Here is a 13,189-nt window from a genome sequence, read left to right as displayed (position 1 = left end):
TTATTAGAAACGCAAGACAGCCAATACGAAATGCTCGAAAAACGGACGCGGGGGGCTCATTTCATTATTAATTTGCATGTAGGACTCATTTCATTACTTGCATGGACAAAAATTTAAAAAGTGGACATAATGGGCACAATCACAACACCAAGGTCCAATGGCATTTGGTTAGTGCATTTGTTGAATCAATTTATTATCCAGAAGAATGAAGAAAAAATGACGACACATGGTAGATTGTTTTTTGTATAGAAACGAGATGAGGTGAAAATTCTACAAAGCAATAATGTAATCAATGTAAAAATAGTGAGAACATGAAGGTCAAATATGAAGACGACTTACTGCCGATGCTATAGTCAGCAGCCCTTGCTGCTTGAAGACCTTCTCTACCACTAATCCCTACACCAATGTGAGCCTGCTGTATCATCCTGACATCATTCCCACCATCGCCAATTGCCAAAGTTCGATAGTCACATGACTTTAGGAGCTTGACAAGCTACCCAGAAATAAAAGATGATCAACACATGGAGAAAAAATCTGGGCGAATATGCAGAATATTGAATAGGAAAAATAGGGCCCAGGTAGATTACAGATGGATATATTATGAGTGATCGTGCACATTGATCTGCTTCTTACAGAACAAATTACTGGCTGTGGGTGATATACTAGAACACATGAAATAATTGCTCAGTGCTAGACAATAAGGAGGTAATTGCGTAGCCTCCTCCTCAAAACAAAGACATGGAGATCCACCAGTTGATTCTCTCTCTCTTCTTTTCCATTTTTCATTTAGAAAGGACATGACACAATTGATATATTGCATTTTTTTTACTTATTAGGTCTATTAGTCAAATGGCCAATAGTGATTATATATTTGGCTCAGGTAAACATGAAAATTCCAGCAGCAAAAAATTACCTGTGCTTTCTGTGAAGGTGTAACACGACAGCATATTGCTGTCTTTGAAAGAACTGCTAGTTCCGTAAAAGCTTCCTTGTAGCGTGTTAGAATAATTTCAAGAGCCCATCCATCCACAACAAACGCTAACTCCTGCTCCAAGCAAAAAACTACATCAACAAATTAAACAAAAGATGAATACCCCATCCGTGTCACATACATGTCATTAGTTAAACATATCGAGTGTTTGTCAACAAATTAAACACAAGATGAATACCCCCTCCGTGTCACATACATGTCATTAGGTAAACATATTGAGTGTTTGACCATCAAATAGAAAGTTTTGCCAACATCTCCAATACCAAATTGATAAGACTAGAACCACCATAAAATATACTTTCATACTGTAAAAATAATTTTATTTGAAGGAACAAATTTAACAGAAACCGATGGGCAAAGTGTAGCCTTGGAGACCCTGCCAACATCCAAAACGACATGAATTGTGACATGAAGGGAATATAATAAATTTCTTCAGGGTGTTATTTCACCGAAAGACATTCAGGGTACTAATTATTTTTACCTACAACAAGTTAACTAACCTTAGGTTCAGAAGAAGTAATCCGCATAGTGAGTAGAACTCTTTCCAAGCTCCTGGCAACTTCATCTTCGGTTTTCCCATTGATATACAAGAGTTGACCCTTGGGCTCTAAGACAATGGAACAAAAGTCACGCAACAGTTTCGTCTTTTATTAGTTCCCTTCGACATGATTTTTTTTGGATTTAAGGACCCTCGTTCAAACTGAGTTATTGCACCTAAACTAGTGCAATCGCCCCACTGATGAGGAACAATAGAGAAGGAAAATAAAAATAAAATCAGAAGTGAAATCCATTTGACTACCTCTAGATACTTCTACTCCAATCTAGTACTTGCTTGTTTTCTTAGCTTCAGCTACTGTTCTCTAGAGTCTTCTAGCTATGGGTGGAATATTGTATGTTAAGTAATGTTTTCTAGAGTGTTCTAGCTATAAGTAGAAGTTGAGATGTGAAGGCTTCCAGAGCCTATAAATAAAGGTCCCCACCGCTAGTTTGTAACCAGACTATGTACCCCACTACCTATAACAGAACTTGGTGTCCTTATCTAAGATCTTGGACTAGATCTTGTGCACTAGGAGTTCTGGATTGTGAACTCCTGCTGCCATATCGGTCTATATTTGCCTCGAGCGATATCTAGCGCAGCACGCTGAAGTAGTTCCTTCACCAATTGTGCTGTACACTTCGTAGCAGCAAGGTGGAATTGCTCCTCCACAACCTTGTGCTGCTTTACCCGCCCACGCATGCACACACACCTTCGCCACCCCACCCCCCACCCCCCACCCCACACACACAGAGCAATTTCGTGGAATCAATAATCTACCTGAAATTTGTGCCATCAGACAATTTATATGATTTGAATCTTATTAATGTCATGTTTTACTTCTTGATCTAATATATGGGCTTAGTCACACACAAAATTAGAATGTCACATGTCAAGTAATAGAGAGGCTTCATCACACAAAATTTCAAACCAATAGGCAGAGATAGTTCATAATTGTGCAGTGGGTTGGCAAGTTCCACCTAATACCACCAGTGCAACACCCAAATAAACAGTAAACTATTAAGTGATGAGCCCAAAGAACCTTCTAGGTAGTGAAACTATTCAGTAAAGGACAGCTACCTGAAGAAATTAAATTGCACAAAAGAGCTATTTGAATAGCAGTGCTTTGTTTATCTCCAGTTAACATCCAAAAATTGATTCCTGACTGTCTCAGTATTTCAATAGTTTCTGGCACACCATCCTATAGTCAGAACAAGCCAGAAGACAGGGACACAGGGTAAGAAAATGCCAAAAACAAATGAACGATATTAGCATACTTCACAAGAGAGGAAATCAAAGCAGAGGTAACACCTGGAGCCGATCCTCTATCGCACTGATACCAAGTATATCCAAGGTGTGCTCTAATTTCTGGCAAACCTCAGCAACTTTCCACTGCGAAAAAGAAGCATTACTGTTTTTAGTTTCAGTATAAACGTATGTAAATAAAGAAAATAACTACTACTCCCTCCGAGCGGAAAAAAGTGTCTCAGCTTTGAACTAAGGTTGTACTAAACCAGCGACGATTAATATGGATCGGAGGGAGTATGATAATTACCTCCCGGTCAACTAACGCGCTGTTGGCCTCCTTAAATAACCGAGACCATTCTAGGTACTCCTCCAAACTTAGCTCACGCCATCCCAAGCAGAGTGTGCGTAATCCCAGCTGAGCATATTTGTCAACCGCGTCAACAAATGTCTTTATTTGCTGTCCTGAAAAATTAAGATCATTAAATCTAATGGTCAACGCATGTGGAAATGATTGAGTTGCTGACAAAGCTATGTAGTTTTCTATGTTATATGCTTCTACAGAGGCAAAGAGTCAAGACAGAATGGATTAGCATCCATATGCAGAGTAAGAAACCAAGTCAATGAATAAAGAACAAAAAAGGGTGATTACCAGAATAAGCCAAAGGAAGAATAGCCTCATCTGCGCCTTTGGACAAGAGGAAAATCTTGCCACTTTGACTATCCGATATTACAACAGACATTCTTTTCCGATCAGAGGTGAATTCTAGAATGTCAAGTATCTCATATTGAATCACCCGTCTGTTGAAGTGAATTTCTGCTTAAAGCATTCCTTATTATTTATCCATAACAACCACAAGGACAAGAAACAAACAATTACAAGTCAGGAGATCATGGTGAAATGTACAGAAATTACCAGCATTATTTCCATTTTTGCTGACAAGCACCACATGCAAATTAGATGCTGCATTAACAAGAGCATCTTCATCCTGGGACTGAGCTTTATATGATATTGTTCCACTAGGACTGAAGTGCAAAAAACAGGTAAAGGTAAGGTAAACGGAAGGAAGAAGGATTGTGGAGTGTCACTATGGCACAGGCAAAGATATAACCTTTTTATAGGAATAACTGTATTGCAAAGTGCCATGACTGTCAAGAATTTAATGACATGGGGCGAATTATCGGCAACAGCATTCAGCAGTTCAACATCTACAGAGAGAAAATGACATCAGTACACAGTGGTTACATCAATAATGCTTTTAAGAGGATGGGTGCAATTAACCAAATTCAGCAGAAAAGTAATTTATAAGACATGGTTAGCGATTTACTAGTTAATAACAAGACCTTTAGAGACTTAGTGATCAGAATAAACACGCCCTACTATTCACAACCCCTTGAATTCAATGCTAAGCTCACTAATGAAATCATACTTCAAAAGACAATCATTTTAATAAACATGATCAGGGCCCTACTTTTATGAGATTTTTACTGGCAGAATCAAGAAGAAAATCTTTATAAGAGGATTAAATATGACCTTTAAGCGCGTCTCCACTTTCATTCCCATACAAGGTGCCTGCAACACAGCACCTTCTGAAGATCATTTTGTTCTCAGTCAGAGTCCCAGTTTTATCTGTCAAAATATACTCAACTTGTCCCAAGTCTTCACTAATTGCTGTGCTGAAAGTTAATGTGAGATGATTAGATTTAGAAAACAAAAAAAGGGAAAACATTTTACTTTACAAGAAAAATGCAGATGTTCACTTACTTTGCTGCGTGAGCAGGTGTATCTGTTTCCTGGTCGTACATCTCCTCGTCCCAATCTATGAACTTTGCATACATACTTTTAACAAAGTCCAGTGAAACCTACATGACACATAGAAAGTTCCTTTAAAAACTTGCTGTCAAAACTTCCTTTAAAAACTTAAAAGAAATATTAGCATTTACAACTATGTATTACTACTTTGAGGAAGCATTTAGCAGAAATTAAGTAGACCCCAGCTTATGCTAAAACAAACAAGGACTTCATTGGTTTCTGAACTAAACTCAAATTTGACTCAAGAAAAAGTCCCTAGCAGAACCCCAAATATATGTATTTCAGTTCAAATTTCTTCTATTTTTCACTGAATAAACTTGCTTTGAGATCATAATCTGGGTTGGGAATTCATGACTCATTAGCACCATGGGATTTCAAACACTAGTACAACTAGCAAAAACGGATAGGGTCCTGTTATCTTCATATGCTTGCTTCTTTGCTAGTACCCAGTGCAATATACTATTACCTCCATCCCAAATTACTTGTCTTAGATTTTTCTAGATACAGATGTATCTAACACTAAAACAAATCCGAGACAAGTAATTCGGGACAGAGGGAGTATATAGCATACTCTAACAAAGTTCGGTATCAGTGCTTTTGATTCAACAGGGGGAGACATCAACCTCGGTGGAGGTCCGTTTTACTCTACTAAAACAAAAATGTCATGTGCTGCCGTTGGTAAGGGTCCAAAGATAGGGAACTTGCCCTTATCTATGACTCCATGGTTAAGAGGCTATGGGGATTTAGTTTGTCTTCCGACTATTCCATTGCTTGATTCAAATTTAAATTATGGTTTACCCCACGCATTCAGCTGTGTTTCAAAGGTGGACTTGTTTATTTGACTAACTTGATGGTGCAAATATTAAACCACGAAATTATTAACATGAGACAGAAAATAGTTGCATAATCACATAACAGAAGAGAAGGAATTATATCAGAATTAGATGGACTGGCAGAGTAATACCTTTATTGAAATGGGAATCATAATTGAACACAATAGCTCAAACCGCAAAGGGATAACCAAAATCTGATACCATGGTTCATCATCGTCATACTTGACATACCATTGCTAAGAAATGATGCGAAGCATTGTCAGATGATCATATAAAAAAGTGTATAACTGTAACTGGCACATGATCGCCAAAAGGACAGGCTAACAGGTGCAGAGGAGCAGAAAAGGAAAACAGAAGGCTCATATCATTCATGAAGATATATGGAGCTTACAGAATAATAAATGAAGCCATGTGTTTGATTCCCGCTAGGAGGTTTGGGTTAGAGACTCTTCATGCGGGTTTTAGCTCTAATCTGGAAGGTGGTGATGGGGGAGGATATGTACAGAACTGGGTTAGTGATCATTTCTTAGATCTGCATTGCTGCACTATAACGGTTGAGCTAAAGGTTTTCAGGAACAAAAAAATAAATTGTCTTGAATGTGCAGATTCTATTGCTAGTTAGTGACTAGTGTGCTAGTGCTGCTTAAGATCAAGACTGTTGTTATGCTAATTTCTAGAAAGGACGAAAAGAAGAAGAGGAATACTAATGAAAATGATTGTTCGGCTAAGGGCAATGGTGATTAGGAATCAGTCCAATCCAGAACACAAAGCATTAACTCAATGATTAAAAGCATATAAACCATTACAGAAACCCATGAAAATAGAAAGCCCAATTGCTTCAACAATAATCATAGTGCCAGGCTTACAGAACTAGAATGCAGATACATGTCAAGGCCAATCTAAAAATCTTTTCTTTTCTATGATACAGCCTGGAATGTTTTGGTTGGTTATGAACCATGCAGAGAAAAGTGTACTCAGGTTGGCGTCCCCCGTGAAAGTGCACTAAAACATAGAAAAAGCCCCAGTTAAGGAATATGGAATGTGCATGTTCTTGAATAGTTACAAAAGAAAATCTGAAAAGTTGCTTATAATCTTCAGGTCCTAAAGCGTAGAGCATGTGGAAAGAGGTGTTTCTTAGGCTTGCACACAGACATGACTTCTGCTACATGTTTGTGAGAAGATACTTGCATTATGCAAGATAATTCATCATAGGTTCCTAGGAAATAGTAATATATATATTAACAGTAGAAATATGGAAGCTGAGATTGACAGCAAATTTACCTTCCGAGCTTCAGTGTCCTTCCAAACATTGCCTGCAGATCCAAGAACGACAACAACTGCAAGTTGAAATAAGAATATCGCACCAGTAAGCTTATCAATCATTGCATCCATGGCAGTAAGCTTGGGTTCTGGGACTCCCCTACTCATCCCCAACTTAGTCTCATTGCCTGCAAAGTTGAGATAAATAAACGGTTGGGCTTATAATCTCAAGAGAAATAAAATATCAAGATAAGATAAACTTTCTCAAATATTGTCATATGGATCAGTCAGGATTAGAATAGAAAACTGTCCACCTGGTTCCACGTTCATACCTATGTAATTAGTGTTAAACTCTATCTTACTAATCCTATATATCTAAGTAAACGATTCCTATATATCTAAGTAAATGATCCCATTTAAATGCACATGCAAGCCATCCACATCATCAAGAGCATGCACCACTTTTCACTTTTCACTTCCCACCACTTGCAAGTCATCTGCATCATCAAGCACATGCAACCCTTTCACTGTTCAATTTCCACTTTCCATCATATGCAAGCCCTCTACATCATCAAGCACATGCAAGCCCTCCACATCATCATTTTTTATTTTTTATTTTTTCAGTAACAAATAACTGAACTTGAATGTCACAAGGCAATATAACATGCATCCACAATCTAGTTACCTCTAGGTTTGTTACCGTTCATATGGTGAGAACATGGTGCGGTATTATTTTCATGTATTCTAATTATTGTTATTTTGATAATTTCATTGCTATAAATTTCCACAGCTACGCGCAGGGTGTTATCTAGTAGACACAGTCTTTCCTTCAAACATACATTGTCAACATGTTCGCCCTCCAGAGAGAACTGAGTATGAACTATGAAAGTGAACCGATACTAACACTGACGCAAAAGTGTAAGAAAAACATACTACATGTTTGAACTACAATCTGGTTTGGTGTAGTGGTAGACAAGGTCATGACAAAATAATTCAAAACTTACCTGTATAAACTGCCACTCCACAAGCCCATTCTGTATTTCTCAAGTAGCACGATTGTAGTAATGTGTTATTAATAGTCAATGGACAAATATCGTTATCAATAAATGGAGGAAACAGCCTGATGTTTGCATCGAATCTTCTTATGTCTTTGTCTGGGATTGGGCACTCAATGACACCCTGTGTTCAATTAATGCATGCAGGTAGTGAGGAATAATAAATAAAAGCAGAATCATAGGCATGCAGAAACAAAAATGCCAGAACCTTTATTTTGTGCAATTGTTCAGAGTCCAGTCCTACACATGTTGTTGGAATTACTCTTGTTTTCAAGTCAATTTCCCCGTCAAGGGCAGCTGTCTACAAAATAAACAAAACTCAAGAGTGTTAGGTTTACAATAGACATTCATCTACTGTGTTTTATTTTGTACACAACAAGATTTGAAACATAGCTAGGTATTAGACAAGGAATAAAATCATCAGGAATTCAGGATATCACAAATGAAGTTTAAAATGTGGCTACCACAAAATATACAGGAAGGGCTAATATTGTTCATCAAATTAACCTCGATTATATCAAGAACAACGTTGGGTCAGTCAGATTGCACATCATAGAAAGCAAAATCCAAGCTACCATTTAAACTCAAACAAAAAGCAACACTGCAGGATTATTCTAACAATGTATAGGCTGAACATGAACAGAGTGTGTTCTACCAATACACTGTAAAATTTGAATTGAACTATAAACTATTTATCTCGAGTTATATGAAGACTATTTCACGAAACAGAAATAAAAGCTATGCAAACATCCAGTTCTATGGTTTAGGAGTCTAGGACTCCTTTCCTTTTTCTAGATAGACTCTCTAGAGCAAATCTATTGTATATCTTTTGCCCTGATTCTTTGTAGGCACTGGCTATTCTTGCTGCCTGTTTGTAGATACTCTTGTAAACATGCTCCTTTATTGTAAATAGAATATATACTGCAGAGGCCTCCCCTACAATTTTCCCGTCAAAAGTGGTTGAACACCTACATAACCCAAAATGGATGCGTTTCTTATCCTGGTAAAAACCAGATAAAAATGCTGATCTAACATGAGGGCAATTGAAAACAAAAACTTACCAAACACATTATGATAGTGGAATTCACAAGCATCACTCATCATTTGTACATCAAAAAAATTCACTGAACAACTTGAGGTGCTTCACCTCAGCTGAGAGAATACCCACTATTCTCGTACAGACTAAGTTAGACATGGACAGCACTTCACATTGGAATATCGAGTTGGACATATAGCATGCATATCAGTTCGCATACACAACAGAATTCCCTTTTTTTAAGCAAAATGCATTTAGGTTACTCAAGTCCAAAAGTTGAATGCAGTTAAAGGTTAATCATAAAACAAAGGTGGGAGGTGGAATTTAAGCACTGTTGGCTTCACCGTGTTTTACCTCAACATGACAAATGCCTTGAGGTTCAGAAGTTCCTGTTAAAACAAGGTCACATGGAACTTCTTCATTCTCTCGAATCCATACTATGTTACCAACACGGATATCTTGTGCTTGAATCTACATAAAAGAATTGGAGAAACCATATTCACAGGTGCAAGTTTCAAAATAGTACCCAGTCCATACACTTGGAAATGACAACAAAAAGTAAACATAAAGTAGTGGTTATTGACAAATAGGTATGCATCTTGATCTACATCTATACTGTTAAACAATGTGAACCAAAACAAGTATTGAGTTTGCAAGAATATCAGACATCTCAAACAAATTATTTTCAAATTTGGATACACATACACCATTCCTACACTATTTGTATAATACAATTAAACGCTTCATGATATATGTCACCCACAACTGCACTGGCTAGGGCCAGCGGGAGCAGCCACTCTGTAACCAAGTTGAGATTGCATTAGTTAGCATCTTATCTCTTTAGTTGCTATCTTATCTATTAGTTAGGTAAGTTATTATTAGACTGGTCTTACTAAATCTTTCAGGCGAGCCATCTTTATAATAAGGCCTACTGCAATACTTGGCATTAAGAAAAACTAAGAATAAACAGGTTCATCCATAGCTCTAGTCTCATGTTCTACCCCTAAGGAAGCATTCCCTGGCTATCCAAGTGGTATTTGTAATAATTTTATGCTTACAATGTAACCAAAAAAAGTCTCCAAGAAAAACATACATGTTTGCGTGCACCATTCTTTACAATCCACACTTTCTTCTCATTCGCTTGCTTGTCTGAAATGTACCTATTGTAGTCATCCCAGGCCTCTTTGGTTGCCGAAACGGCGAAAATTACTATAAGTGGGCCCCATGTGCTTGCAGGATTTACAGGAGTAATAAGTGACCACAGTTGGAGACATGCTATTAATAGGAAATATTGATTCATGAAACGCCTGAAACACCAAATCAAGCATTAGTTCTACAAAGTACAGGCAACACAACTTCAGTCAGGGCTTCTCCACCAAGAAAGCCAGAAATGTACTCACATTTCTGAAGTCATTACAGAATGAATGCTAATATAAAATACGAACCTGAATTGCTCCCATAGATTCTTGGGCAGGAAGTTCCATAAGGTATACTTTGTGTTAGAAATCTGATTATCACAGTAGTCATTCTGGTACGATTCGTCATTTATGTAGACAAAGCGCTTCATTGCTAGAAACAACCATGCACTCTATTGTAATTTGTCCCCTATGATTATCCTCGTGAAATCAGCTGAGCACTCCTGCTACAAAATTAAAGAGCGCCAGCTTAAGAATGACAGCAAGATGGGAGCTCCAAGTGAATCAGCATCGATCTTTACAAACTGCCGGCGGTTGATTAGTCAACATCCGAGCAAGGGGAAAAGGAATTTTTCGAAGATGATCAGAATTCAGCATGGTTCATTCAAGCTCCAATGGGATCTGTGCCTATGACTATGGTGGTTTGCTCAGGCAGCATCCAACTGAACTGAGCTGACATTCATTTAGTCTATGCATTCGATCTGCAAAGCTAAGTAAGCGAGTTACGAATGAAATCATCTACAGCTATGCAAAACTCATCCGTCCATCTTGTCATTTCCCAACCACCACCGAATGCTAAGCAAGAGCTACCCTATCGAAATTCTAAACATCACTGTCCACGTCGGTTTCGTTTCCGATCGCCCGCGCCCGATCTAGTCGTGCGCGAGGGCGCAAGGATAGCGCGGGATCGCACGGATCGGCTGAGGTTTAGGGGAGAGAGGTGAGGTGATGAATATATACCGGATGAGCCCAGATCTCCGACGGAGGGCGGCTGCAGCTGCGGCGGTCGGCGGTCGGCGGCGAAGGCGGTGGTGGACGGAGTTGCGGAGGGGTGGAGCAAGGTGGGGAGTCGTGTCTCGGGCTAGACTGGGTGGAGCCGTGGAAGCGGGACGCGGTTCGTCTGACTCTGACGGACCCGGCCCGATCGGACGAAACGGGTTCCGACTTCCGACCCAACCAAAGCCGGGAGCAGACGCCCAGGCGCGCCCCACCGCCCTGCCCCCGCTCCGTTGCTCCCACCCAGGCCCCCATCGCCGGCGGTGCTCCCCGGCGGCGGCCGCCACCTCTGCTGCGCCGCCGGCCAGCTGGCCCGCCACCCTACCCTGCTTGACTGCTCCCCCGCCTGCTTGTTGCTCGCCGACTCGCACAGGTAGTAGCTGCTGTTTCTGAATTTTCGGATAGGGAGGAGAGGAGTGCTCACAGCCGGACAGAGGACAGGGTAATTTCTATTTCTAAACCATGGCCAGTTTTTTTTTTTTTTTTGAACGGACAAACCATGGCCAGTTCAAGCTGAACTGAAATAGAACTGCGTTTATGTATTGATCGAGCTCGAATTGTTGCATTTTGATACCATCTGTTGTTTGTAGAAATAGAAGATGAAGAGATGCTGCTAAGTTTTCATATTTGTACCAATGATAATTATATTTTGGGAGGCACAGATTTCATATTTGTATCCACGGTAGAAAGGAGTAGCAAATAAATTATAAAATTATTGAGCAACTGAACCATATTTGGTACTACTATGTTTTCACATGGGTAGTTGTAGAAGTAGTTCTTTCATGTTGTCAGAAAAGGAATTTGGCTCGGTTTTAACTCCAATCCTACCTCCGCCACTAACGTGTTCTTTAAAATGCCCGGTGCAGACCTAACGATGCTCATCGACAACACTGAGCATGGATCCAACGCAGCGAAACCAGGATTTTGCATTGCAAATTTAGTTATGGTTCATGGTGCGCTTACTCTGGGTGTTAACAACATGTTGCAGGCCGAAGCAACTATTGGCGGTGGCAGGATGGAGGTGAAGCTCAAGGACCTTGTCCCATCGACCAACACCGTGAACACGACGTTCATCGTGGTCGACAAGGCGACCCGTCCAACCCATGGAAACGCGCATGGCAGGGAGGAGACATGCCTGTCAGTGGTGGCCGACGAGACGGCGGCGGTGCATTTCCTACTATGGGGCACCGAGTGCGACGCCTTGGAGCCTGGGGACATCCTGCGGCTCACGAGCGGCATCTTCTCCTACCATAGGGGCAACAAGCTCTTCCTGCGGGCGGGTAAGCGAGGACGCACGGAGAAGGTGGGTGAGTTCACCATGACGTTCATCGAGACACCCAACATGAGCGAGGTGAGGTGGGGGCCCGATCCAGGCGATCCGAGGAAAATGGTGCAGGACGCCATCCTGTCGCCCTGCTCCCAGGTCTTCGAGCCGCTGCACTGACTGATGCCATGCCATCGTTTCAGGCTTCCAGCTCCTTGTTGCTCGTCAAGCTTGGCAATTAGAGTACTTATTGCTACCATTGTTGATTGGTTTGGCATCACCAATATACGACACTAAAATTAGAATTCTCTTATGAGATCATATAGGGAGCCTGCACCCTGCTCTCGGCGGACAAATACAACTCATTCTCGCCCCTCTGCGATAACAAATTCAGATTGCGACTAGCTTTTAATCGTTTGCAATTGGGCTTAGTTTTCGGTTTCCAACTGTATTGTGGTGTTATTCTAACATAGTGAATTGCAGAAAATCACTACATTGAAGCCTAGGTTTACAGAAAACACCGTTCTTTGAATTTCTGCCGGAAAGCACTGATTTTCAGCTTAGTCTTTTCCGGAAAGCATTGACCCATCGCTTTAGGCAATTTAACCTCGATTATGACATGTGGGGCCCTTTTTCATGACCTGGCGTAATGGATGCGATCTGACGACGTAAAACGGTGTAGCTAGGTCATAACCGGCTCATGTTTCTTTTTTCCCTCCATCTTTTCATTCCCCCCTTTCCCTGCTCTCTTCTGTCTCTCTGCCTCGTCCATGGCTACGGCGAGCCCTGACGCCGGTGACGAAGTGGATGAATCCAGCGGCGATGCCGCAGGAGGGTTGCTCGGTGTGGAGATCCGAAGCCACTGGAGGAGGTCTGCGGCGGCTCTAACCCTAGCCAGGCCCCAGATGAGAGTGTCGTCGCTCGAGTACCGTGCCGCCTGCGCTCTCGCCTGTGATGTGTAGGCG

At 40.7% G+C, this 13,189-nt stretch overlaps 2 protein-coding genes across 4 annotated transcripts in view; one reads left to right on the top strand and one right to left on the bottom strand.

The window, feature by feature from the left end:
- Positions 1 to 11,047, bottom strand: part of LOC119363308 (phospholipid-transporting ATPase 2-like) — a 14,820-nt gene extending 3,773 nt beyond the window's left edge. The window contains exons 1-19 of one of the 2 annotated variants that reach the window (XM_037628634.1): positions 10,925 to 11,047; positions 10,214 to 10,410; positions 9,862 to 10,075; positions 9,123 to 9,239; positions 7,941 to 8,033; positions 7,682 to 7,856; positions 6,699 to 6,865; positions 5,549 to 5,653; positions 4,537 to 4,634; positions 4,306 to 4,448; positions 3,884 to 3,980; positions 3,688 to 3,797; positions 3,424 to 3,588; positions 3,082 to 3,236; positions 2,838 to 2,918; positions 2,607 to 2,727; positions 1,492 to 1,598; positions 914 to 1,045; positions 340 to 493 (exon numbers count right to left, since the gene is read on the bottom strand). In XM_037628634.1, the coding sequence (XP_037484531.1) occupies positions 340 to 493; positions 914 to 1,045; positions 1,492 to 1,598; positions 2,607 to 2,727; positions 2,838 to 2,918; positions 3,082 to 3,236; positions 3,424 to 3,588; positions 3,688 to 3,797; positions 3,884 to 3,980; positions 4,306 to 4,448; positions 4,537 to 4,634; positions 5,549 to 5,653; positions 6,699 to 6,865; positions 7,682 to 7,856; positions 7,941 to 8,033; positions 9,123 to 9,239; positions 9,862 to 10,075; positions 10,214 to 10,335 (2,356 nt within the window). In that variant the 5' untranslated portion in view covers positions 10,336 to 10,410; positions 10,925 to 11,047. The remainder of the gene's footprint in view (positions 1 to 339; positions 494 to 913; positions 1,046 to 1,491; positions 1,599 to 2,606; positions 2,728 to 2,837; positions 2,919 to 3,081; positions 3,237 to 3,423; positions 3,589 to 3,687; positions 3,798 to 3,883; positions 3,981 to 4,305; positions 4,449 to 4,536; positions 4,635 to 5,548; positions 5,654 to 6,698; positions 6,866 to 7,681; positions 7,857 to 7,940; positions 8,034 to 9,122; positions 9,240 to 9,861; positions 10,076 to 10,213; positions 10,411 to 10,924) is intronic. The other variant, XM_037628635.1, reaches the window with a different exon arrangement.
- Positions 11,048 to 11,191: 144 nt separating this feature from the next.
- LOC119363309 (SOSS complex subunit B homolog) lies at positions 11,192 to 12,601 on the top strand. 2 transcript variants are annotated; one of them, XM_037628637.1, is made up of 2 exons: positions 11,192 to 11,333; positions 11,949 to 12,601. In XM_037628637.1, the coding sequence occupies exon 2, from the start codon at positions 11,976 to 11,978 to the stop codon at positions 12,402 to 12,404; it is 429 nt and encodes a 142-aa protein (XP_037484534.1). In that variant the 5' UTR covers positions 11,192 to 11,333; positions 11,949 to 11,975; the 3' UTR covers positions 12,405 to 12,601. The 2 variants fall into 2 exon arrangements, with proteins under 2 accessions (XP_037484534.1, XP_037484533.1); XM_037628636.1 differs by having other exon boundaries at positions 11,192 to 11,402.
- Positions 12,602 to 13,189: the final 588 nt, after the last annotated feature.

This window comes from Triticum dicoccoides, chromosome 2B (assembly GCF_002162155.2).
Source record: "Triticum dicoccoides isolate Atlit2015 ecotype Zavitan chromosome 2B, WEW_v2.0, whole genome shotgun sequence".
NCBI classification, from domain to species: Eukaryota; Viridiplantae; Streptophyta; class Magnoliopsida; order Poales; family Poaceae; genus Triticum; species Triticum dicoccoides.
The sequence above is the reverse complement of the archived record's forward strand: the minus strand, read 5'-3'. Positions and strand labels throughout refer to the sequence as shown.

Excerpts from the sequence above, each read along its gene's own strand:
- LOC119363309 (XM_037628637.1), top strand. The coding sequence starts at position 11,976 with ATGGAGGTGAAGCTCAAGGACCTTGTCCCATCGACCAACACCGTGAAC.